Source organism: Colletotrichum graminicola, assembly GCF_000149035.1.
Source record: "Colletotrichum graminicola M1.001 genomic scaffold supercont1.61, whole genome shotgun sequence".
Lineage (NCBI taxonomy): Eukaryota > Fungi > Ascomycota > Sordariomycetes > Glomerellales > Glomerellaceae > Colletotrichum > Colletotrichum graminicola.
The window spans coordinates 37,539-61,912 of NW_007361065.1; the positions used below are offsets into that span (position 1 = coordinate 37,539).

Consider the following 24,374-nt stretch of genomic DNA (forward strand, 5'->3'; position numbering starts at 1 on the left):
GACGAGCCCCCGTCCTTCCCCCCTCCCTGGCATCATCACAAAGACCGGGGGAGGGTCTAGGTTTGCAACGAGTTTTGGGATACAGCCCTGCAGAGCCTGCTGCTGGTGTGGGGGCAGAACCGTGTTTGGTTCCGAGTATCGCCGCTTGCCTCTCTGCGGCTTTGGCGTTTGGATGCTCAGGCTGCCTGGTCTTCATTCGCAACGGGCATGTCGTGACCATTGAGGCGCTGTCAGTGCGCCTTGCCTAGTCTCGTGTCTGGTCCCCCCCCTTCCAAAAGGAGGGTTGTGAGGTTGCCAACATACAAGGGAGGGGGCTCGTGAGGAATACGATGGTTGACTATCCGTACTATGGCTATAGATGCAGTAGACGAACTCAAAAAAGTCCGGGGGGGGGGGACCAGAGCCACGGGTCGGCTGGACTTTCCTGTTTCCAGGTATTGTTTGTTTTTCTCCTCTTCTTTTCTCTCCATTCTTTTCTTGGCTTTGCGAGTCAGCCGTCTGGTGAAAGGGGAGACGAAAACTCGAGTATGCAGCGACAGCAACGGATGGGAAAGTGGCTTGTGGAGCTCGGAGGCGAGAGCTGGCTGGACTGGACTGGCTGGTTCTTTTCGACCCGGACCCGGGTTATCTAAACTGCCCCCTCCCCTCCCCACACACACGGATACACGGACCGGGGGAGCTTAGCATGGTCGGTTGAAGAAGTTCAGGTTAACCGTTACGGGATCGAGCCATCGAAAGAGCAATGGAGAGAGAGAGAGAGGCGCCGAAGGGCACAGACTGGGGCGGGCATGGGCTTTGTTTTGTTCTGTTGGCGATGCTAGCGCGGCGGGGCCAGAAGCTGTTGCGGTTGCGGTGTGGGAGGTTGGTCCGCCCATCGCACGCGTGTGAGTTGGAAGGTCTTTGAGAGGGGGAGTCGTTGCCGGAACGCATGCGACAACGACAACGACAACGAGAGGAGATTGTCCGGTGTAGGTATTCGGGATCAACAGGGACGGGGATGGTGTTTGCAAGGCACCAGGAACCGATGAGTCGGCGCGCGAGGAAATTTAGTTTAGAGTGCGACAGGGGGTGGATGGCCGGCAGTGGCAAGCGCTTAAAAAAGTTGGAAGTCGGAGATCATTGCCGACCTAGTAACCGTCGTGAACTTTACGAATACCCATCGAGGGACGAGGGGAGGAAGACTCTGGGTGGATGCATAGGAGGGAGATGGAGAGAGATGGAGAGAGAGAGAGAGAGAGAGAGAGAGAGAGAGAGAGAGAGAGAGAGAGAGAGAACGACAGAACTGCGATTCTTGACCGTCAATCAAACCATGAACGCAGATTTGGATTGTCTTAATAAACATTATCGACCCAAAGGAGGTCTGATGTTTAATTAATCGTGTAGACAGCGAATTGTGCTCATGTGGTCTGCCCCTCGTAAGAACATCGAAAATGTCATTTCAAGCTAAGAAAAAGATTTTTTTGCTTCGGATGACATCACCAGGAAGATCTGATACGTGAGGTAGAACGATTACCCCACACAGGTGTCCGCTAAATCAATCTGCAAGCATCCATTTCTCTCGGCTGAATCTAACCCCAGCTATTTGTCCAAGGGACCACACAAGGCTTCCCCCGAGAGAGAGAGAGACAGGGGCGCAAAGCCACGCGGCGGCGAGCGCTTGACCAATACTGTGTATAACCGGGAACCGCGATTGCCAGCGTTTGGCGGCATCCTGGAAAAAATGTGTTTGGGTGTTTGATGGCTGGCGATGCGCTGGCCACGCGGGCTGGAGATTTGCGAGTCTCGAGGTGGTGGTATTCGTGACGGTCACAATAAGGCTTATTCTCTTCCCCATCCCCCCCGCCTACAGGTATACATGCCGGGGATCCGAGTGTTCAAGACGCTCCCTTGTCCCTGACTGATAAAAACTCCAAAGGTTGGGGTCGTGGCCGGGCAAGGCCATGGAGATCGCTTTGGGCCCGCTGGAAGCCAGGACGGGAAGAGAGAGGGAACAGAAGACGGGGAGGCGGGACAGAAGGCTAGCTTTGCTCAGGTACGGATGGACGCAAGATGGGACGGGAGCGTGTGGGTTCGCACAAACTGCGGTGAGCCGCGGCACGGTGAAGAGGGTACGGGGCGAGAAAGAGGCACAGCGAAAGATGACCTCTGCCTCGGCGACGCAAGGGGCGGCAAAGCACCTTTCCGGGGTGTTTGCTTGCTGCAAGACGACAAGACGGACGACGGCAAAGGGAAGCTTGACGGTGGACCCGGGACTCGGGACTATCGACTCAATACGAACACATATGCCCGGGGCCACCGGGCTGAGAGTCCACGCCGGAGGGGAGGGTTTGGTTTCGCCCCTCCCCCCTCCCAGCGGCAGGATGCAGGATGACGATGGTCGAGAGTCCGCGGTGCCGCTCAGATGGTGCGGGTATGCGCGCGGGCGGATGTCTGTCCACTTTTTTGCGTTTTATAGCGTGCGCAGGCTCAGTCCATCAGTAAAGTCGGTAAGTCATCAACTCGGCTCAGCTCAGCTCTAGCGGTGCTGTTGTCTTCGGGTGGACTCGAACATGACTTGGATGTGCCTGCGGGAGAGGGGTATGTTTGAGACAAGTGTTTTTGGGAACCACAGCCGCGAACGACATGTCTCTGAACCTTGGTCTCCTCTTTGGGAGAGAGTTGGGGTTTGGGGTTCGTCTGCCACATACCTCTAGACTCTTGGAGACTCCTGTACTGGGGCGGGGGCTTGGAGAGTTTGAGATGGAGAAACGTGGGTGATGGTATGTATGCCAAGAGTGAGTGTGGAACGCCGGAGCCGAGGAAGCTGCCGACTTCACATTTTGTCCATGTGTGACTTTTCCCTCCCTTCCTTTTCTCGTCGTTCTTGGGGGTCTCTGGCGAACTCGCGCGAAGTAGCGCGTCCTGAACGAACCAGACGGCGACACATGCAAGACATGTCATGTCACGTCGGGGGGAGGAGGAATAAGGAAAAGGAAAGCGAAGAGATAAAAGAGGGACTCGGTCCTGACGCCGGCTGCTCGCTAGCTGATCGCATGCGTTGTTCACGGCTCCCCCCCCTCCCTCCACTTCTAGCTACGCTAGCTGTTCGGACTTTGTTATGGGTTTCTTTCGCCCTGGCGGGCCCTGCTGGCTGGACCAGACCGGGAAGCCGGTTTTTTGGGCTCATAGGTTGATGGATGGGGTGGTCGGAGAGGGCCGGGGCTTTGGGTAGCTCGGTCCGGTCCAGTTGCAGCGGTGGCGGGTGAAGAAAGAGGCGTGATGGACTGGACTGAGTGGTTGGCGGCTTCACGGACATGGATGGATGGATGGGGGAGGTTCAAGAGGATGGCATGGGTTGGGGGCCGGGCTGGGGAAACGGGCTTGAGATGGGCGTGGTGTGGGGTAGCGCCAGGCGCGGGATGAGGAGGACGAGGTTCTTTTGACCGTTGGTCAGTTGACGAGGTCGTTCTCGATAAGGAGGAATGAGGCGGCGGGTTTGATTGATTGACGGACGGCAAGTGTCTTCTGCGTCTGCATGGCCGGTCCTGATAAGTCTTGTGTGCGTGGTGACACCACATCCAAGCAACCCCCCTCCCCAGTGGCTCATGTACTCCGTAATGTCATCTCATCTCTCATCTCATACCGTCTCTCCCTTCGTGACGACGTGGATATCCAAGTCGTGTAGGCGCAGATTGTCTTCATCTTACTTGCGAAGACGCCGAGTCCCGTCCGGCCTAATGTTATATCATCCGACCGAGTCGCACGAGGCTGACGGCCGCCCCTGCGTGGGAGCGTGTTTATGTATGTGTGCTTATGTGTGTATATATCCGTACGTGTGTGTTTGTGTGTGTGTGTGTGTGTGTGTGTGTGTGTGTGTATATGTGCATATGTGAGTGTGAGTGCGTGCATTTCGTCAGGCGGTTTAAACATTATCCCTCGAATGATTGCTCACTCTCGCGTACGAATACTCATCTCAAGCAATCTTGGTCGTAACTTTACCCAAACCCCATCTCTCATCTCTCCACGCCCCCTTGCGAACCCGATGGTGGGAAATACCGAAACGGGAGGTTGTTCGAAACTGCCATCACCCCTGCACAGGCGCCCCGTCCGGCGTCGATAGTACCGAGGAGAGTTTTAGGAGGGACCCATCCAACGACATCATCCTTACGGGCCTTACGGGGCTTGATGTGTTTTTTTCTCTTCTCCTGATATGAACCTTTTATGGGTTTGGGGGGGACAAAAGTTGGAAGAGACGTGAGCATGGTTATGCTGCGAGCGCGTATATCGTATAGTCACTCGTACGTCGTGCCCCCCGTCTCTGACATACGCCGCTTCTTTCTCCCGCATGCGAGCCGGCGGTTGTAGTTTCCCAATAATTCCTTCTTCAGCCGGGGACCCGTTTCCTTGGCGAGATACACAATACGCAGAACATGCAAGTCTTGCTGCGGTGGCAGGGGACGTCGGGGTCTAATTAGAAACCAACCAGCCTCTCTCGTCCATCATATGCAAGAAAAAAAAAAGCTCCAGGGACTGACCTTGTTGAAGCTCAGCTGTCAGAGTCGCTTTGAGCCCAAGCGTGTGCCCTTCTGCTCGTCCCAGAGCGCGCACACACATACACACACGCCCCTCCTGGTTCATCCGGTGTTGTTCGACCTGGTCTTGTTGATCTTGAAACCTGATGATCGGCCCTCCCTCTCGGGGTGTAACTCTTGGGGACTAACTCTCTGGGGAGGATTACCTACACGTATACGGATCACGGCCCCCCCAATCCGTCGCATACTAGGCAGTAAACGCACGTCTGCAATCCGGATTGGGTTGGGACTCTGGACCTTGGACAGAGAAAAGAGAAGGGGGGGGGGGGGCCGGAGTCGGGTGCTGCTTTGTTGCTCGGGTGTCTGTTTTGGCCTTTTGATCAGTATCAGTGCGTCTCATCTTTTTATTTTATTTCTTTACTGTTTTTTTCCCACGGTTAACCACTTTCGTTTCTTTTCTTTCTTAATCCCCGCTACCTGTGTCCGTCTCGCTGTTCCGCCCCCCTTGTTCCATCAAACCCTGGGCGCGTGTAACCTTCCTTCGGGCCTTTCCTTGGTAAGAGCCAGTTTGCGCTCGCTCGTCTTCCCTACTTTGGATGCAGATGAGAAGACCGGCAGGAAGTGAAGAGAGAGAGATGGATACGGTAGAGAGAGAGATAGATACGGTAGAGAGAGAGACAGAAAGTGAGATGGAGAGAGTGTGAGAGGAAAAGAGGACGAAGATCTGTACCGAGTTGAGATGGATGCCCAGACTCTCGTCACTGCCGTCCTTTCCATGCCATCCAACCTATTAAACTATCCGTACCGACTAACTATGTAAACTACCTATTCACTTTCCCAGGTGTAATAACCCTGGTCTGGTGTGGTTTGGTCGAGACCTCGGGGCGTGCCTGGCTGCCCACCTTTGTTCGACTTGCGCTATCTCACCGCATCCATCCATCCATCCTTCCATTTCCATACCCATCTGGTCCCCATCCACGCCCGTATCATCCACACCCAAATATCTACTTCACACCCTCTCTTCTCCCCTCCATCGTCACAAACTGTTGTACTCTCTCTTTCTCTCTGTTCTCGGATCTCTTCGACTCACGCTTCTTACTCGCTCATTTCCCCACCTCCAAGGAAGGCGCAGTAGTAGCAGCATCGTTTCTTCTTGCTTCTTCGACATTCTCGTTTTTCTGCTTGCGCATTCGTCTCTTGTTCGGCTTTATACCCCCCCCCCCCCCTTCTCAGTCTTCCCCATCGATACCGCGCCGTCGGAACCAGCCAGAACCGGCGCATGATACCGAACCGACGAAGACCTCTCACTCTCTCTCACTCACTCTCGCCGCATCGGCAGCAAAACCCACTCTATCCATGCATGATTCGCGCGCTACGTCACTGTTACCGGATCCGCACATGAAAAGAGCCGTCCCACTACGATCACAGACTGAGGACGAAAGATAAAATAAAAATAATAATAAAATAAACGAAGAAACTCTGCAAGACGACCCGGGCTTGATTCCTTGGAGCCGCCAAACCAGTGAAGCACAGGGTCCTGCAAACACGGAGCAAACCGAATACAGAAGCACGAGAAGAGGCGCAAACTCTGGGAACTAAACACCAGAAACTCATCCCACCGTCGGGCGCATCTTGCAACACGACGGCAAACGACGGATTTTTTTTTTTCTCTCTCTTTCTTTCCCGAGGCCTGCACCGCCCACGCAAGGACCACGACTCGGAAACGCCGTCCCGTATCGCCATCACCATAACCGCCATCCCCAGCTCAGACTCGACCGGGTTCCAAGTCGCAAACTAGGCAAGCTAAGCCCAGCAAACCAAAACCTGGCTTGGGGTGCATCGTCGAAACCCCAAAGCTCTGTTGTCTTGTTTCCCCGCCGAGATTCCCTTTCTCACCTCCACCGACTGCTGCGCCCGCCGTCCCATCTCTACCTTTCCCCGGAGCTCGGCCGCCCTTGCGACGAGCAAATCAGACCGAGACACCGCCAGCAGCCGACATGGCGGCCACAGCCTACACCTCGGTCCGCAGGTGCTCCATGTCCTCGACAGGGTCGTCTGGGTCGGGCCACAGCGACGCAGAGGCAGAAGCGTTACCGTCGGCATCCAAAACGAGCGCGGCGCGTTACATGGACGTGGACGGCGATGACTACGAGGAATACAACAATTGCGACAACGGCACAAAAGACGAGGCCTTGCCGTCGTCGCAGCCCTCCTTCTCCGCCAACGCGACGCCCAGCCCTGCCAACTTCTTCCCCTGCGTCGAAACGAGCCTGACGCCCATGTCCATGGACAGCGACCTGTTTCCCGACTGTGATTTCGACGGCAGCAGAGGAGAGGACAAGACGGGCAGTCCGAGGCAGCAACATCAGCAGCAACAAGAACAACAACAGCAGCAGCAGCAGCAGCAGCAGCAGCAGCAGCAGCAGCAGTCGACATCACCGGCTTCGACGATACCAACTTCTGGAAAGTGGTCGTCGGCGTCGTCCTCGTCGTCGCCGTATGCTGTGCGACCGGGCCACGGTGACAAATACACAAATACAAGCACAACATCCGTCGAGAAAGCATCGCCTGCGACACCAGCGACGGCGGCCATGCGGCTACCACACGCGTCGGCGACATGTCCGGCGGCGGGAGATAAGCAACGACATGTCTCGGGTGCACGCCAAGACGACGCAGCAGAAATAGAAGCGGCAGCGTTGCACTCAGCCAGGACGAACCAGAGCCACGACGACAGCGGTAGCAGTAACAGCAGCAGCAGCAAGGCGGGCCACGATGAAATGGGCGAGTGGGTGACTGGCTGGACTGACGATGCAAGGGAGAGAAATAAGGGAGAAGAGGCAGAGGCCGGCCCGCTGGCAATCTCGCCTGAGAACCCGCGCCAACGCCGTGCAGGGACGACGCCGCTGTCGCTGGATGTGCTGCAGATGGTCAGGGGGGACGAGGAGGGCGATAACGATAAGGAAAGGGATAGCGTCCCAGCACCGACCACCGCTACCACTACCGCTACCGCTACGGGCTCCTGCTCTCCTACCACTGCCACCACCCAACCCGCTTCGGCCCTGCGGACGGAAAATATCATCGGGACCAACAACAACAACAGCAACGGTAATAATAATATTATTAGCAACATCGGCAATACCGCCGTCGTGCCCCCGAATACGAGCTCTGCTGCATCCGCCATCACGAGCCCGCCTGCATCCGTCTCGTCACCTTCCACCGTCTTCTCCGCCCCCGCTGCACTCACCCGCCAACTTTCCGCAACTTCGTCACCCCCTACCGGCAGCCTCGTCTCCCAGATTCAGGAGAACCTGCTGCTGCAGCAAAACCCCTCCTCCTCTTCGTCGTCGTCCTCCTCCTCCTCCTCCTCGTCTGCCGCCAATCTCGTGCGACCCGTCGCCAGACCCATCGTCCGAACTACTTCCGATTCCAACTTCACCCTCAAGCATCCCATTCCCGATCTCAACTGCCGCTCCGGCGCCTACACCGGCAACGTTGCCGCCCTCGAGAAGTCGGCCGAGCGCCTGTCCATGACCAGCTCCATCGAGGACGCCATCCGCGACTTGCATGGTGAACTGAAGCGCTCCGACTCCCGCCGCTCCTCCATCCTCGCCGCAAACCTCGCCGCTGCCGCCTCCCCTTCCCACACCGACGAGTCCTCGGCTCAGCCCGGCCCCCTTCGCGTCCTCCCTCCCGTCGCCTCCATTGTCGAGCTCAACAACGCCGCTCGCATCGGCGGATACTCCCCCAGCGGCTACGTCATGTCTCCCAACCACTCTTTGACCGGTCGCCTGCGCTCTGGCTCCAAGAACTCCACTGGCCGTCCCGAGATCGACGTCGATGCCATCTTGTCGCGCCACGGCCCCGGCAAGGGCTCCATTAGGAGCGTTCGCTCCTCCGCCAAGCCTTCCCTGGCCGAGATTGCCGAGTCCGAGCCCGTCGCCCTGACCGGTCGCGTGCTCGATGAGGCCGACGATGCCCCCGTGCCAGTGACCGCCGCCGACGATGCCACCATCCGCCGCCCCAACACCCGCCACGACGACGACCCCAGCGCCAGCTACCACGACATGCTCGGCGACATGGATCGTCAATCTTCCGGTCTCGGCCTCGACTTTGCCGCCGACAACGCCGGGCCGAACCCGGATGACAGGCCGCCCACCCCCAAGTCGACCTCGACCTTTGACCACACCAATGTGTTTGGCGACTTTGACGGCGTGCACTGCCAGCCCGAAGATGTCGAGCGCGCCTACGACCACCACGAGCCCGCCGATGGTGCGTATCGCGAGAGACCCGTCGTGCCCAGGCCGCAGGCGATGCCTATGCCCGATATCCCCGAGCCCCAGTGGGAGCCGCTGTCGCGCCGCGTGCCGCCCACGAACAGGGCCGCCGTGGGCCGGCCGCAGTCGTACTTTGACCCGCTCACCGGCCAGGAGATGCTTTACTACCCCGCCCGCGTACCGGCCATGCTGAATCTGCCGCCCAAGCTGTCCAAGAAGCCCAAGACCGAGGTCCGCAACGCGAGACATTCAAAGGTGCTGCAGGCAATGGGCCACCCCGGCTTTGGCAAGGCCGAGTACCTGCCGCAGGACCCCGAGACGGTGGTGCGCGAGTCCAAGATGTGGCTGCCCGACCCGCTCGCTGGCCACGGCATGACCACCTTTGGCGATGTTGCTGAAGGCGAACCTTCTGGGGATGCATCGATGAAATCGCCCGTCCACGATTCACATTTGCCGTCGGAGCAGGCCGACGCGTTGCTGGCGGGTGGGCAATCTGAGGACATGCCACAGCAGCCGCCTCCGCCGCCGCCCACCCAGCAACGGCGCAAGTCAAAAATGCCAAGGGCCTCCCAGCTGCCACCGCAACTGCGTGCGAGCGCCTTTTTCGACCTGCCGTCAACACCACCCAAAATCGAGGTCAAGGAAGGTTCACCCATGGCCACGCTCGACAGCATCCTAGACGCGTCCACGACCGCACCGGTCAGCGCCTTCACGGACCATGCCTTTGCCGGCAAGCTCGGTTCCGAGGTGTACGGCCCCGACAAGAACAAGAACAGAAAGTCGGCCGCACCCACCGTCCTGCTGCCCGAGGAGCACGTCAGGGCTGCCTCGCAGAAGAAGAAGGGCGGCCTCATGCCCTTTGGCAAGAAGTCGGATGACGGATCCCGCAAGAGTTCGATGGCCGACGGCAGCAGAGAAGAGAACCAAGGTTTGTCCGATCACGTCGACGGGGATGGGGTGGACAGGCCCGAAGACAAGGGCTCGGAAGACGACGGCGAGGAAGACGAGGAAGAAGAGGAGGACGAGTTCGCAGGTGTTCTCGACGGGCCCCCAACGACCCTGCTCGCCGAGCTGCAGCTGCGCAAGTATCACGCAAGGATGCGCACCCAGAACCCGAACCGCAACGTCGGCCAGAACGGTATGCACGCCACCCTAATCGAGTTGGATGCCGTTGCGGAGGCGCAGAAGAGGCACCGCGAGAAGAAGAAGATTGCGCTAGCCTGGGAAGAAGGGGCCAAGGATGAGGACGGCAGCTCCGACGAAGACGAAGTCCCGCTCGGCGTGCTCTACGCGCATCAGCCCGCCATCGCTGAGATGAACCGCCCCTTGGGTCTGATGGAGCGCCGTGATCAGGAAGAGAATGAGCCCCTCAGCGCCCGCCGCGCCCGTCTGCACGGTCAGCAGCCGCCAAGGACTTTGGCCAAGCAGAGGAGCCAATTCACCCTCAACGCCGGTCTGAGCCAACTCCGACTTCACCAGATGCATTCAGCCGGTCAACTGAGGCCCCGGGAGGAGTCGGACGACGACGACGCCGTCGAGGGCGAAACCCTGGCCGAGCGCATGCGCCGCCTCAGGGCAAAGGACGAGGCCGAACACAACAATCTGCCCAGCACCCGCCCCGTCAGCAAGATGTTCTCCGAGGAGATGTTGGCCCAATTCGGCGAAATGGTCAAGCAGCCCGAAGACAAGGGCAAGGGGGTCGAGGCTCAGCCCAACGAGGCAGAGGAGACGCTCGGCCAGCGGAGGAAGAGACTGCAGGCCGAGCGCGAGGCCCGCGAACGGGAGATGATGCTGAGCGGCGGCCCCGTCGAGCCCGAGGCGCCCCCCCTGCGCAAGAAGCACAGCTTGGCCGACGTCCTCGCCTCGCACCCCGCGGCCCACAACCCTGCCTGGGACGAGCAACGTCGCCTCGAGCAGGAGCAGCGCAAGGTCAGAGAACAGGAGGCAAAGATGGCCGCCGTCCGCGCGCAGATGCCCAAGACGCTCACCGGGCCGAATCTGCAGCGGACCGGCGGATACATGAACGGCGCCTTCAACGACGGCTCCGGCGGGCTCGACCACCACAAGCCGGCGGTCAGCAACGGCGTCGGCGTCGGCATGGGCCCCGGCGGGTGGAACCGCTCCAGCATGGCCTTCAGCAACTACGGCGCGCCGCTCCAGCAACCCGCTTACGGTGGGCTCATAGGTCAAGCGGGCATCACCCACATGTCTCAGAACCCGACGAACGGCTACGCGGGGTACCCCGCCGGCGGCATGGGAGGCATGGGCGGCATGGGCGGCGCAAACCCGTACGGCGGAGGCATGGGCATGCCGATGCAGATGCAGCCCATGGGCGCCGGGATGCCGATGCCGATGCAGCCTGGGCACAATGGGCAGATGCAGTCCATCGAGCGCTGGCGGCAGAGCGTCATGTACTAGGCCTGTAGGAAAGAGGGACGTACGTTTCTCTCGTTGCCACAGTACCGCCTACGATCAACCCGTAATCATTGTATAATTCCCTGGATGGGGGAGCAGGCGTCGCTCGGTTGTCTCTCTATATAACACCAAGAAGATACAAACTATGGCATTGCGATGGGCGTTGGATACCTGTTTCTTTTGTTTCTTTTGTTTCTTGTTTTGGATGTGGAAAGGAGGGGAATTTCATCACGGGCGTGTAATACAGCGCGCTTGCGAGCACTAGAAAGGGACAGCAAAGGGAAGGGATGGTTATGCGGAAAGGAAGGGTTAGATATATATCATAGATATATATCGGTAGCACATAAACCAATCATAATGTCGCCCGTCTTTTGTTAGTCTGTATATTCCATGCCCGGCGAGAAGAAGTCGATGGTAGTGGTAGATAGAGTCCAAGACGAAGAGAAAAAAAAAGACCCTGTGAGTTGGGTCGTGTGCGCTCGTCTGTTGCCGCGCGCAAGATGGATGTCCCCGTGTCCTGTGCCCCGCGCTGTGGTTGAGCGTGTCGAAAGCGTGTTTGTTGGTGTGAACCCAGGTCCGCTCCAAGGGTCGCTGTGATACCCGGTCCAGCCTCGCCCCCAGCCTAGCCTAAAGGTGGACTGTCGTGTATGTGTATGTGTTGATAGTCGTACGGGGGTTGGCAGAGAGAGAGGGCACCAGGCGCCTGATGAATCACGGAGTCGACCTTTGCATGCGACCGCCCCCCCCCCCCCCCCCAGTCTCCACCGTTCTATACAAGCGCTGCCCTGTGTGTCTCGCACTTGGTTGTCAGTTAACCTTCCGTCTGGGAGTTGCCCCTCGTTCTTCACATGGCCTCACTATGCCCCCCCCCCCCCCCCCCTTCCTTTGGATGTCATTGAAGAAACGGGGGAAACTGCGGCAGCAGAAGCAGGGGGGGCGCGATGGGATCATGTACGGAGCTGGCTGGGGCGTCACGCGGTCGAGGCCGCTTTTGGCAAGCCGACCCGCGTGCGTGTTGGTCCCTTTTGTAACATACGCTTGGGTGTGTGTATATGTGTGTGTATATGTGTGTGTGAGAGAGAGTGTGTGGTTGGAGGAAAAGACTCACCCCTGGCAGCGGGCACTGTTGGTTGTCTGTTGGTTTGTCGGTGTTGGTGTTAGTTCGGGGGGTGGTGGAAGGAAGGGGAACCAACGACCAGGTCTGCAAAGCGGCCTCCTCCCCCCCTCTTTCTAGCCTGGATGCCCCTGAATGTCATAACCCCTGTTTTGAGGGGGATGAGCCCACGGTTCGAAGGAGGCGCGGTTCGTTGGAACGGGCCGCGATTTCTGAGTCGAGGATCGGTCACGACATCCAGAGGGGGGAGGGGTTGAAGAACGTGTGTGGGCGGTAAACATATTTCTCCCGCCGCTTCCCCCGTCTCGGATGGGAATGTCTGCGCTTTTCAACTTCCTTTTCGTCTTTATTTTATTACTCTCCAGACTGACTGATAAAGATCCCAAACAATGAAAACAGTGGTGAGCCCCCCCGCCCCCCTTCTCTCTGCGTGAGGTTCTATCTGATCACGAAAACAGCAGCAGCGGCAGCGTCTTTCTCATTCGGCCGGGAGCGAGCCGTCTCGCGGATCTCCCACCCCGTCGGCATCTTCCCAATCATCGCTAAAGGGTTCGAATTTCTCCTCCTCCCCATCTTCGCCGCGGGAAGAGTATACTGCCCTCGGCTCGCCCGACGAGCCCCTCCCGTCGATCGAAGGGCGGAGCCAGAGCCCGACCGAGACCAGCAGCAGTAGCAAGCGCATCAGCGGTACCGGTACCGGCCGCGCTAGGACGCACTCGGTGTCGGTCTCTCCGCCGTCCTCGACGTTGCCCAGTCGCGGCCTCAACTCGTCTCCCGGCACCAGCCCCAGGAGGATAGGCTCGCCTTTTGGGGACGGCGGGGAGACGACGAGAATCGCCGCCCGACTGGATGGCCTGGACCTCGGCGACAGTCCCTCGAGGTTGGGCATGTCGGACGTTGTGGACGCGATAGCGGACATCGCCGACAACCTTGGAGCGCGTACGCCGTCGTGGCGGCGGCGACAGACCACCACCGTGAGTCCGGACGCCGGGGGCTCTTCGCTGGGCCTGCGGCTGCCTGCCGATCGACGGTCGCGAGCGGGTTCCAGGGCGAGCCTAATCCCCCACGACGTCCGGGACGAGGAGCCCCCGCCGAACCACTTCCACGACCCGGCGGTCCAGGGGGCGTTTGGGGCCGCGAAGGCGCTGGCTGCGCGGCTGGCGGGCGTTCTGGAGGCAAGCCCGCTCCACGCGAGCGCAGACTCGACCATCAAGCGGCTGCACCGCCGGACGCGGGAGCTGGCGAGCTTCCGGTGCCCCTCGACGCGGACCGTTGGCTTTGTGGGGGACTCGGGCGTCGGTGAGCCTCCCTTGCTTGTTAGTGTTGGGCGTGTGTGGGTTGAGACTGACGGCGGAATCGGGGGTTGTTATAGGGAAAAGCAGTGTTTTGAACTCACTCTTGGACCGAGAGGGGCTAGCTAGAACCGTGAGTGACATGGCGCATGAGAACGAGGGCTGTTGTCTTCTTTTGTAGCTGATTCCTGCACAGAGTAACAGCGGAGCCGCGTGTACCTGCGTCGTCACCGAGTACCACCATCACGCCCCCGACGATTTCGTCGTTGAGGTGGAGCGCTTTGACAGGGACGAGCTCACGAACCAGGTTGACGAGCTGCTCAAGTCGTACCGCCGCTTCCACCTGCACGCCAGAGAGATGTCCAAGGATGACGGGGTGGAGGAAGCCGAACAACAGGCCAAGGTCGCGCTGGACACGTTTCGGGCCATGTTCCGGGGTCGGCTCGGTGACGAGGCGTTCCTCGCTGGCGATCGGGAGGAGAATGTGCTGTCGACGTTGCGGTCCTGGCTGAATGAGACCTACCCGCAGGACGACGGGAGATATACCATGGCCGAAGCGCAGGCGTGTTCGAGCCTGCTGATGCGGTTGACGTCCGAGACGGCGGGAGTGCGCGAACCGGCCGTCTGGCCGTACATCAAGACGATTAAGTGAGTCCTGCACCCCTATTGAGCGATCCGCGAAAGGGATGAGCGGGAAGGAGCGGTCTGTTGACGATGTGTTCCTAGGGTGTTTCTCAACTCGCACATCCTGAGCAAGGGCCTGGTCCTTGTCGACCTACCTGGTAAGCCGAGTCCTCGTGGCGCAGGAGTCGAGGCAGAAGTGTTTTCTGACTATCGACGTGTGTAGGACTCCGCGACGTGAACTCGGCGCGCAGGAAGGTCACGGAGCGGTATCTGCTTCATTGCAACGAGGTCCTCGCCATCTGCCACATCGGGCGGGCGACGACCGACGCCGGTGTGGCGAGCGTCTTCGAACTCGCGAAGAAAGCTGAGCTGTCCAACGTGGGCATCGTCTGTACCAAGTCTGATGTACGTTGCCGTCGGGTGCCCATCTTCCCAGCTTTGCCTACCGTGATGGTGGTTGTGGTGGTGGCGCGTTGCCTGCGAGGCCGTCGTGTTGACTTTGTTCCGCAATCCAGGACATTCGAGCCGAGGAGGCTATAAAGGACTGGAAAGGCCCGCGCGCGAGGCGTATCCAGGAGCTGAGCAACGAGGTCGCCAGGACCCAGGGCCAGATCGACGAGGCGAACCTCAGCTTAGCCGAGTTAGAAGACGATGAGCTAACGGACCAAGAGGATATCGAACTTGATCTGAGTCGCCGTCTAAGGAGCCTGGGGCAGGTCCCCCCTTTATCTTCGCGTTTTGTCTCTTCCGCTGACCATCCTGATGCCTCACAGCAAGGATCTGCAAAAGAAGCGTTTTGAGTAAGTGGCGTGCCTTTGAAATCGCTTGGCATCGATGCCGTCTGATCACCTCGAATCCAGACTCAAGAAATACCTGATCGAAAACCGTAACGCGATCGTCAGCAGCGAGCTCCGGAAAGAATATACGAAAAACAATTCGGACGGGACGCTGCACGTGTTCTGCGTGAGCAACACCGAGTACTGGGCGAGGCGGCGGCTTTCGAAAGACGATGCGCTCCCCTCGCTCCACCTCAGTGGGATCCTCGCGCTGCGGAAGCACTGCCTCGCCATCATCGGGGACAGCCAGCTGCGCATCGCGAGAGGGTTTGTAACCAACGACCTCCCGGCCCTCTTTGGGGATGTGGCTCTGTGGATCGAGTCGGGCGCCGGGAGCGCGAGCGCGGAGCAGAAGCGGACCGTCCGTAAGGCGCTGGACGAGGTCGAGCGCAAGCTGAAGAGGGTGAAGCAGAACATGGAGCCCGCTGTTCCGGACCAAGCTTATTGATGAACAGGAATTGGTTGGGCGGGACTCGGCTCTTAGCCGCGTTGGGGAGTCCATCAAAGAGGGGTTCGTGACCGAAGTATACAATCGTAGGGCTCCTTGGTCCCTTCCCCATCTTTGATGTACCGGGTTCTGATGTGCGTTTCGTCAGATCGACGGCTCGACCGGTGGAGACAATTGGCCATCCAGGCTGGCAATGACTGGTCTTGCGTACGTGTATTGAGTCTGAAAGTTTGTGTATCCAATGACTTTGACTAACCTAGAGGCCAGTGGCATCACGGCAGGTGTTATCCCTTGAGATCTCCGGAGCCTTTGCTAACGATGGACTTCAGCAAGCTACAGTGCGTTCTGCCGCCAATATGGCAGCTACTGTACTCCTGCTGTCGGTCGACGCGACTGGAACGAGGAGGCCATCGCCGAACTGGTGAAGGACCTGGGACCACGATGGGATAAGCTGTGTTCATCCATTGAAGACGAGCTTGAAGAAAACGCCGAGCTGATGGACGACGTTTTGGCTCGGGCGCTGGAGCTTATCCGTGAGCCATGATGATGATGGGTTTGAGAAACCTCATCGGGACGTGCTGACATAACGCAAGTAACAGAACTCGAAGACCTCCCGCGGACTAGAAGGGTCCTGGTTGTAGCGTTGGAATGCCGTCGCAAAGCCATCGTTTCCGAGGCGGAGGCTCTCTTCGGAAAGTTCAACGAGGAGCTGGGGTGAGGGTCCAACCTGCTGAGAAGGCGGTTTTAACATTCTTTCTCCGCCCCTGCTGACCGTCCATCTCGCTAGCACTTTGCGCATAGATGCTCTGTCGGGCATCCGTACCTCGTTCATCGGGCAAGCGTTGGAAAAGGCGTATAGGGACAGCAATATGCAATACGGTACGTCGAAACCAGACGATGTTTGATCAACTGGCGCGCTGTGGCCTGACCACCGGAACTTGCGTGACTGACCTTGGTCAACAGGTAGTGGAAGCGACCAGAGGCGCAAGGGCATCATCAACGACGCGCTCGGCCACTCGAACCTGTTCCCGAAATACATGAGAGATTTCGGGAACAGGCTGAAGACCTCGGCGGACGGCCTGCAGGAACAGCTGCTGGAGATGCTGCAGCGGCACCTGGACGCCTTTGAGACAACTCTGAATCTGGTTCGGGACGAGAACGTGGCAACGGAGAGTGAGGAGAACCCGGGGTTGAGAAGGTGCCTGGAGGTCGAAACCGCCACGGCAAGAGAGGAGTTGGGGCGGATCAAAGAGATTATGGCTGCTTGATGGTATATGTTTCCGGCACTGGCTCAATCTGTATGCTTACTGGATCACATGGCTTGGTCATTATCGCAAATATGACATGCTTGGACCGTTGCTATTAAGACAGGATTGGGGTTCCAGAGGCTCCCTAGGGTCTTGCCCAGTATTCGGCATGCTTTCCAGACGTGGACCGGAACAGTGTAGGGATAAAGGCGCCGTCGGTGAGATTTGCAACTCGATGAATCGTTGAGAGGTGGGCATTGACAACAACATGATTAGACAACTCCCTAGGCAGCGCACGGTAATCCTCGTCATCGAGGCGTCAAGGTCAAGGGATGGGTGATAGCATTGTCTATCGACGCCTCGATGTCCCTGTCCTGTACAGGCATTTCGTGAAAATTGCCTAAACCAAGTTCGCCTTTAGGCACTTTGCTCGAATGCCGATCCACATTGGCAATAGTGGAAATGGACAAGTTAGGTAAGACTCTGGGTCTCGGCATTGGATCGATGGGACTGCAATTTGGAGGTTCCCGTCAGCCCTACGGCGGAAGACTGGATGGATCAGGTGCAGCTGTACATGAAACATTCCGGATGATGGCGCTGGACAAGTGTCCCGAACGTTTCGAGGCGATGCGCATGCGTGTGGGACAGTGCCCACAATCGAAAACACTGTGAATCGGTAGCGATCGTGTGTCCTTCAATACAGTTCATAACGTCACATGACACTGTACGAGCATCCTCTCTATCTTTTTTTATCGAAACGCGCATCACCTCGCGTGCTGCCGGCCCAACTTAAGCCAGCTTCAAGTGCTTTTACACCAAAAAGACGCCCTCGCCCCCTTACAGCTTCAAGAGAAACAGCAGCCACTCTGGTCTATCATCACTGCACCTCTGGGAAATGGAGGCATCACCGCTGACCCGTCAGCCCCCGCCCGAGGTGTTCAAACCCAAGATCGTCGAGCTGTACGAGTCGCTGTTCAAGGTGCGAAAGACCCCCCGTCGTGCCTGCACCACTCAACAACGGCCGAGGTGACCGGTGCGACCTTCAATCGAACACTTCAGCTAATGTTGCAATTGTCAGGTGCGTTCAATTCATTCACACTCCCCTACCCGCGAGCCTTGCGACCCCGACGCTGCCGACAAATGCTTCCCCTGACGATCCTCGACCTGGCCCGCCAGTACCGTGCCGCCCGGTTTCGCCCAGCCCGTGGCTTGCGACGCAGTCCGCACCTTTCCGCTGACACCCATTCCCCCTTATATCTAGGACGACGACGGTGATTATGAACGCTCTGAAGGTTTCTGGCGGGAATTCTTCCTTCTCCGACCCGACCGCGCCGCCCTGAGGCAAATCCTTGATGGCCTCGGGCCCGCCGCCATACTTGCGTTGGAGGAGCACACGAGGGAACTCTTTGCGCGGGCCGTGGCCGCCGTGAAAAGCGGCCAGGGTGTTGCCGATTTGCATGCGCTTGATGTGAGTCTGGCCCCGCCGTTTACCCCCTAGTTTTATCGGTGCCGAGCAAGGTCGGACCTGGATGTTGCTGCGGTCGCTGACGTGTGCTCAACGGAATCGCAGACCCTAAGCGTGTTTCTCTGCTCGACACTGTCCAAGAAGTATGCGCATCCTAGCTCGGACATCATCAACGTTCTGGCGGGCATCGACTATATCGATACCATCTTTACAGACTTTGTGGGGGCGCTGGACCAGATCATCCGGGGTGGGAAGAGCTGTAAGGCCCAAGGAACTCATACGGGCGCGGGGACATGTTGCTGACTGGTGGCAGTGGACTTGCGACAAAGGGCTGTCGATGTTGTGTTGGCCGTGACGGCGGGCGCATACCAGACGAGTCTCTTGACGTACCTGATCCAGAGGGACCTCTTCCCCGCGGTGATGAAGGTAAGTCAACCTGTTCTCGACGGCATGATAGGAGCCGTTCTGACGCCAGTCGCAGTTTATCCAAGAAACCGACACAACGGAACGTATCCTCAGCTCCTTCACCCTCCTTGGCCTCCTGGCCAACTACAACAAGTTTGAGTTCCAAAACCCGTATCAGATGCGACTGAACGACTTCGTCAACGAAGGGACAATCAAGAAGATCATACGGTGCATTGGGGAGACATGCCAGCATCTGACTACGCAATACGTAGAGGTGCAGGACGACCTGCCCGAGGGCTGGACGCTCAACGGCACGCTGCGCATGATCGGGCTCGGAGTCGTCGCAAGGGGTCCCAGGCCGGAGAAGAAGGCTGTTTACGACGCCGAGACGATGAAGCAAATGTTTGCCAAACTGTGAGTGCCGCAGCCCAGAGAACCACATCAGACAAGAAACTTACACGATGATGAGACCCGGCGAAGAGGCGGCAGTGTTGCTGGCAACATATGACTTCACTCACGCCAACAAGCTCTTCTGCTTCAACCTAGCTACGCTCCCCGCCGAAAAGGGCGGCGAACAACCTCTGGCGGCTTTCACGTCACTCACATCCTACCTCCTCCAGCACGCTCACCTCTCGGAGCGCACAACCCATTACTCCCATCTCAACCTCATGGTTTTCCGGCTAATGATCGAGGACCCCGTGCTCTGCAAGCGGATATGCAGCGGAGAATCCAAGGGGCGCGTGCGCCTGTGCCGCCAAAGACAACCGTTCCTCCCACTGGTCACAGGCGAACGTATTTTGGCGACGGCGGTGCTGGACACGATGGTGGACGGAATCACACATAACCTACGTCGCAGACTGGATGTAGAGCTATACACGCTGTGCGTGGGGATCTTGCTCCGCGTCGTTTCGTATCTGTCCCGATCCCGCACACGGCTGGATCACCACTGGTCGGATCTGTTCCGGGCCCTGCTAAACCTGGTCAAATTCCTGACGACGTATGTCGCGGACCTGAAGGGCCTCTCGCAAATCGATTTGCTGCTGGACAACGTTGTCAACCTTCTCGCCCTGTCCCTCTCAGCGGGCGAAGGCTTCTTGCCGTCACCGGCAGCATACGACGACCTATTTTACAAGGTAGTCGAGGCGGGCGACGTGCTCATCAAATTCAAGGACAGCTACCAGCTCGGCAAGCGCCCGAGCAACTCGATCGACACGCTCATCAACGTGAGCACGCACTACAAGGAGCTGTTGGCGGAGAACGGGAAGAAGAAGGGGAATCTCACGAGCATCCAGGTGACGGAGGTAATCAAGCAGGGGTACGAGACGCTGAGCATACAGGCAAAGGAGGGCCTCGACACGTGGGATCGATATCGCGAGGCGGACGAGAGGACGTTGCTGAAAAAGATGGCAAGAGCGGCCGTTGTCGATGTAAGGGAGTTGGTTGAGAGATGAGAATGGGAAGAGGAGTGGTGAAGGCCGGTTAGAAAGTAGAGTGTATGATGTTAATGACACCCGATATGATGCTCATGAGCCATGCGGATCAGATATGCTGGCTGCGTCGACTCGAGGGACTGAGTCGATGACGACTGTTGCCCGCATTGAGGTGAAGGTAAGGCGTCATTAAAGATGGCGAAGACATCGGAATACCTCAACAGCGGACTCAACTCAAGAAACTCAGAGGAGACTTGCATGGTCCCCAACTCTCAGCATCTTTCTGTCGAACCTCTAGGTTTGTCTCGCATAGTGTCGCTCGATAGTCCGAAAGAAAGTTGAGCTCGAGCGGCCTTTTTTATTTTATCCCGGCGCTTCAAAGGGAAAAGAGTCATGTTAGTTGGCAAAAGGGATACGATGCATGAAGATAGAGTCATTGCTGGAAGTGCAAGGGCTGCTTTGTCATCGACGCCATGCCACAGGACCGTTGACAAATTAGCGGCGCATGATTGGCCATAGAGCACCATGTACAGTGGAAACCGCTTAGCATGTCATAGCCGCGCCACGGGCCAGAAAACCGTCAAATGACGCCCCCCCCCCCAGGCGGGCCCCAGCATCTGGCTTCCATTACCAATCCCGACTGACCGCAAAAACCTCCTCCGACCTGCAATTCCCAACGGATTGTCTCGTCACTGTCGGACGATTGAGCCCTCACCTTTTAAGCCCCCCTCTAACATCAACACCTAGACATAGAAACGAGACGAGTACATCGGTTCGAAGCGACACCACGTCGGTTTGCTACTGCAACGCACATATCCATATCACCCGCCCCCCCCCCAAAATGAACGCTCCGAGGATACTCAGCAGGGTGGCATTCCGCCGCTCCTGCGCAGCGCTGCAATGCGCTGCCCCCCGCCGCGCCTACGGCAGCCCGTCCTTCCAGTCCTATCCCCTCTACTCGAACAACAACACACCGCCTCCTGCGAGAGGCGACGGAATTCCCGAGACCTCGATCGCTACGCCGGATCCCCTCCCGAAGGTGAACGAGACGAGACCCCCCAAGATCCCTTCGCAGATGGCACCCCGGCAGCAGTCCTCGACAGCGCAAACGACGGCAAACACATCCCTGGCGACCTCGGAGGCGTCGGCGACGTCGTCGGCGCAAACAGCCGGCGCCGTGGCCCCCGCGCCCAAGGTGTCGGAACAGGCGGCCCAGACCCCTAAGCCGACGGGCCGCCCGCAGCGCAAGCTCCGCGCGCGCAAGGCGGCGATGAAGCTGTCACCGTCGGCCGTGGAGCAGCTGCGCGCGCTACTGGATCAGCCGGAGCCGAAGCTGATCAAGGTCGGCGTGCGCAACAGGGGCTGCTCGGGCCTGGCCTACCACCTCGAGTACGTCGACAAGCCCGGCAGCTTCGACGAGGAGGTGGTGCAGGACGGCGTCAAGGTGCTGATCGACAGCAAGGCGCTGTTCAGCATCATCGGCAGCGAGATGGACTGGGTCGAGGACAAGCTCAGCCAGCGGTTCGTGTTCAAGAACCCCAACATCAGTGAGTCTCCCACGCGCCCGTCTTAGGCTGCTTGTTTCGTGGCGAGCTGTTTTGCTGACGTTCAAACAGAGGAGCAATGTGGGTGTGGCGAGTCCTTCATGGTTTGAGGTGTAATATAACTGGTGAGCGAGGAGCCTCGCTGCAACAGACAGCCAGCTCGAGGATGCACTATTCTTGCCGTTAAGCTCAACGGCCTGGTCTTACACATGGCTCAAAGACCGGCCGTCCGTCTGTAGCATAGAAGAGACGGGAATCGGTAGACGGCATTGGCATCACATTTCTTTTCTCACGCCGGGGCGTAATGTACATCACACGCTCGTAGCCGAGCAGCAAAGTTGGGACAAAGGGCATTGGCAGGCGTTTTTCCGGTGTAATGATACCTACGAAAAAAAGGCCCGGTTCACCCAAACCGGGCGTGGAACAATAACATCTTCGTTTGAAAGAGCAATACTTTATAATCATGTCATTGATCATTATGATTTCCGTCTCCTTGATCCCCAAGACTGGCGGCACAGCGTATCTCCGAACCCGAGTGCCGGAGACCCCTGTTTCCCCCTGCCAGTGGCAGACACGTCCCGCCGGCTGGTACGGATCGATGCATCCCGGTTCCCCGCTAGAATACCTACGCACGTTGTAGCTCAGCTCAGCTCGACTCAATTGATAGTCGCGTCATTAGCACTTAAAAAAAGAAAAAGCCCCCCAAGCGCGTCTCGTCTCCTCCCATCTGGATTCGAACTCACTCCCTCCCGAAACACCACGCGACTTGACCAAAACGGCCAGCAAAATCCGGAAAGATTCCCCCTCCTCCCGGTAGCGGCCAACAACGGCTCTACAGCTCTTTTGCATGCGTCCCAATCCTCTCGGTATACCGTCAGAATGGCAGCAGTCGACTGCCCCATCTGCAATAAGCCCGTCAAGGAGGCGCTGATCAACTCCCACATCGACTCGGGCTGCGAGAGCCACATCTTCAACCCCGAACAGACCTCTTCCCCTCCTGTAGCGACCCAGGCCAATGGCAGTTCGAAGCTCTCCTCGTCCCAGGTCAAGCGCCCAGCCTCCTCCTCCTTCTTCCAGACCCCCTCTGCGAAGCGCCATGCCCCTCCGACCAAGGTCCTCACCACCCCCGCCAACGGCGGTGGTACGACCCGCCCAACGGCTGGCGTGAAACGCAGCTATGACGACGGCCCCGGCGCCGCGCCCTCCCCCTTCGCCATGGCCAACGCCGCCGACACGGACAGCGACGCGGCCGAGCAGCAGCAGCAGCAGCAGCAGCAGCCCGAGAACGGCCCCGTGGCGAAGCGCACAAAGACGGCCCGCGCCGCGCCCCTCGCCGAGCGCATGCGGCCCAGGACCCTCGATGAGGTCTGCGGCCAGGACCTCGTCGGCTCCCATGGCGTGCTGCGCTCCCTCATCGAGTCGGACCGCGTGCCCTCCATGATCCTCTGGGGCGGCTCCGGCACGGGCAAGACGACCATCGCGCGCTGCATCGCGCAGAGCGTCGGCTCGCGCTTCATCGAGATGAACGCCACGTCGTCGGGCGTCGCCGAGTGCAAGAAGCTGTTCGCCGAGGCCGCCAACGAGTTGGCGCTGACGGGGCGCAAGACCATCATCTTCTGCGACGAGATCCACCGCTTCTCCAAGTCGCAGCAGGACGTCTTCCTCAAGCCCGTCGAGGCCGGCACCATAACCCTCATCGGCGCGACGACGGAGAACCCGAGCTTCCGCGTGCAGCAGGCGCTGCTGTCTCGCTGCCGGACCTTCACGCTGTCCAAGCTCGCCAACGAGGACGTGGCGCGCATCCTGCTGCGCGCCATCGATGAGGAGGCCCGCGTCGGCAACTACCCGGGCAGCCCGCTCGTTGACGCCGAGCTCGTGACGTACCTCGCCGCCTTCTCGGACGGCGACGCCCGCACGGCGCTGAACCTGCTCGAGCTCGCGCTGTCGCTCTCGACGCGGCCCGAGGCCACCAAGGAGGACATCAAGGCGTCGCTGACCAAGACGCTCGTGTACGACCGCGCCGGCGACCAGCACTACGACACCATCTCGGCCTTCCACAAGGCCGTCCGCGGCTCCGACCCGGACGCCGCGCTCTACTACCTTGCCCGCATGCTGCAGTCGGGCGAGGACCCGCTCTTCGTCGCGCGCCGCATGGTCGTCATCGCCTCCGAGGACGTCGGTCTCGCCGACAACACGCTCCTGCCGCTCGCCACGGCCGCCTACACGGCCGCCCAACAGATCGGCATGCCCGAGGCCCGGATCCCGCTGGCCCACTGCGCCGTCGCGCTGAGCCTCGCCCCCAAGAGCACCCGCGCCTACCGCGGGCTGAACAACGCCTACGCCGCGCTGCGGGAGCCCGGCGTTGCCGCCCTGCCGGTCCCGCTGCACCTGCGCAACGCGCCGACGCGGCTGATGCGCGAGATGGGCTACGGCGCCGAGTACAAGTACCCGCCCAACTACAGGGGTGGCAGGGTCCGCCAGGAGTACCTGCCGGACGAGCTCGTCGGGCGGCGGTTCCTGGAGGACAGGGACCTGGGGACCGAGGTCGACCCGGACCTGGAGATGGAAACGGAGACGTGAAAGAGGCTCGCGGGCGATGAGGGGGGGGCGGCTTTGACTTTTGAGCGTAAGCATTGTGCCTGTTGTCGTCTGGCAGGGCTGAGCGGCGTTTGGGGGGGGGGCGGCGTCCTGGATGGGTCGAGCTTTGGGTTATACGGCCCCTATTGGGATCAGGGTGCATATTACGGGCATTGCATATAGCAAAACGGC

The 24,374-nt window shown here is 59.1% G+C and overlaps 5 protein-coding genes across 5 annotated transcripts; all 5 read left to right on the forward strand.

Moving 5' to 3' along the window:
- Positions 1-6,508: 6,508 nt before the first annotated feature.
- GLRG_10452 (uncharacterized protein) lies at positions 6,509-11,203 on the forward strand (the record flags this gene model as incomplete). Its single annotated transcript, XM_008101137.1, has 1 exon — positions 6,509-11,203. One exon carries the CDS (start codon positions 6,509-6,511, stop codon positions 11,201-11,203), a length of 4,695 nt encoding a protein of 1,564 aa, XP_008099328.1.
- A 1,500-nt stretch (positions 11,204-12,703) lies between these two features.
- GLRG_10453 (uncharacterized protein) lies at positions 12,704-16,782 on the forward strand (the record flags this gene model as incomplete). The annotated part of the gene is made up of 15 exons (XM_008101138.1): positions 12,704-12,715; positions 12,773-13,630; positions 13,803-14,254; positions 14,333-14,388; positions 14,454-14,635; positions 14,746-14,946; positions 15,008-15,030; positions 15,091-15,469; positions 15,522-15,590; positions 15,663-15,721; positions 15,782-15,795; positions 15,844-16,047; positions 16,114-16,228; positions 16,302-16,393; positions 16,478-16,782. The coding sequence occupies 15 exons, from the start codon at positions 12,704-12,706 to the stop codon at positions 16,780-16,782; spliced, it is 3,021 nt and encodes a 1,006-aa protein (XP_008099329.1).
- An 874-nt stretch (positions 16,783-17,656) lies between these two features.
- On the forward strand, positions 17,657-20,082 carry GLRG_10454 (uncharacterized protein; the record flags this gene model as incomplete). The annotated part of the gene is made up of 7 exons (XM_008101139.1): positions 17,657-17,787; positions 17,840-17,936; positions 18,023-18,229; positions 18,332-18,485; positions 18,540-18,652; positions 18,708-19,045; positions 19,101-20,082. 7 exons carry the CDS (start codon positions 17,657-17,659, stop codon positions 20,080-20,082), a joined length of 2,022 nt encoding a protein of 673 aa, XP_008099330.1.
- Positions 20,083-20,902: 820 nt separating this feature from the next.
- On the forward strand, positions 20,903-21,715 carry GLRG_10455 (iron-sulfur cluster assembly accessory protein; the record flags this gene model as incomplete). The annotated part of the gene is made up of 2 exons (XM_008101140.1): positions 20,903-21,608; positions 21,678-21,715. The coding sequence occupies 2 exons, from the start codon at positions 20,903-20,905 to the stop codon at positions 21,713-21,715; spliced, it is 744 nt and encodes a 247-aa protein (XP_008099331.1).
- Positions 21,716-22,484: 769 nt separating this feature from the next.
- On the forward strand, positions 22,485-24,185 carry GLRG_10456 (ATPase; the record flags this gene model as incomplete). Its single annotated transcript, XM_008101141.1, has 1 exon — positions 22,485-24,185. The coding sequence occupies one exon, from the start codon at positions 22,485-22,487 to the stop codon at positions 24,183-24,185; it is 1,701 nt and encodes a 566-aa protein (XP_008099332.1).
- Positions 24,186-24,374: the final 189 nt, after the last annotated feature.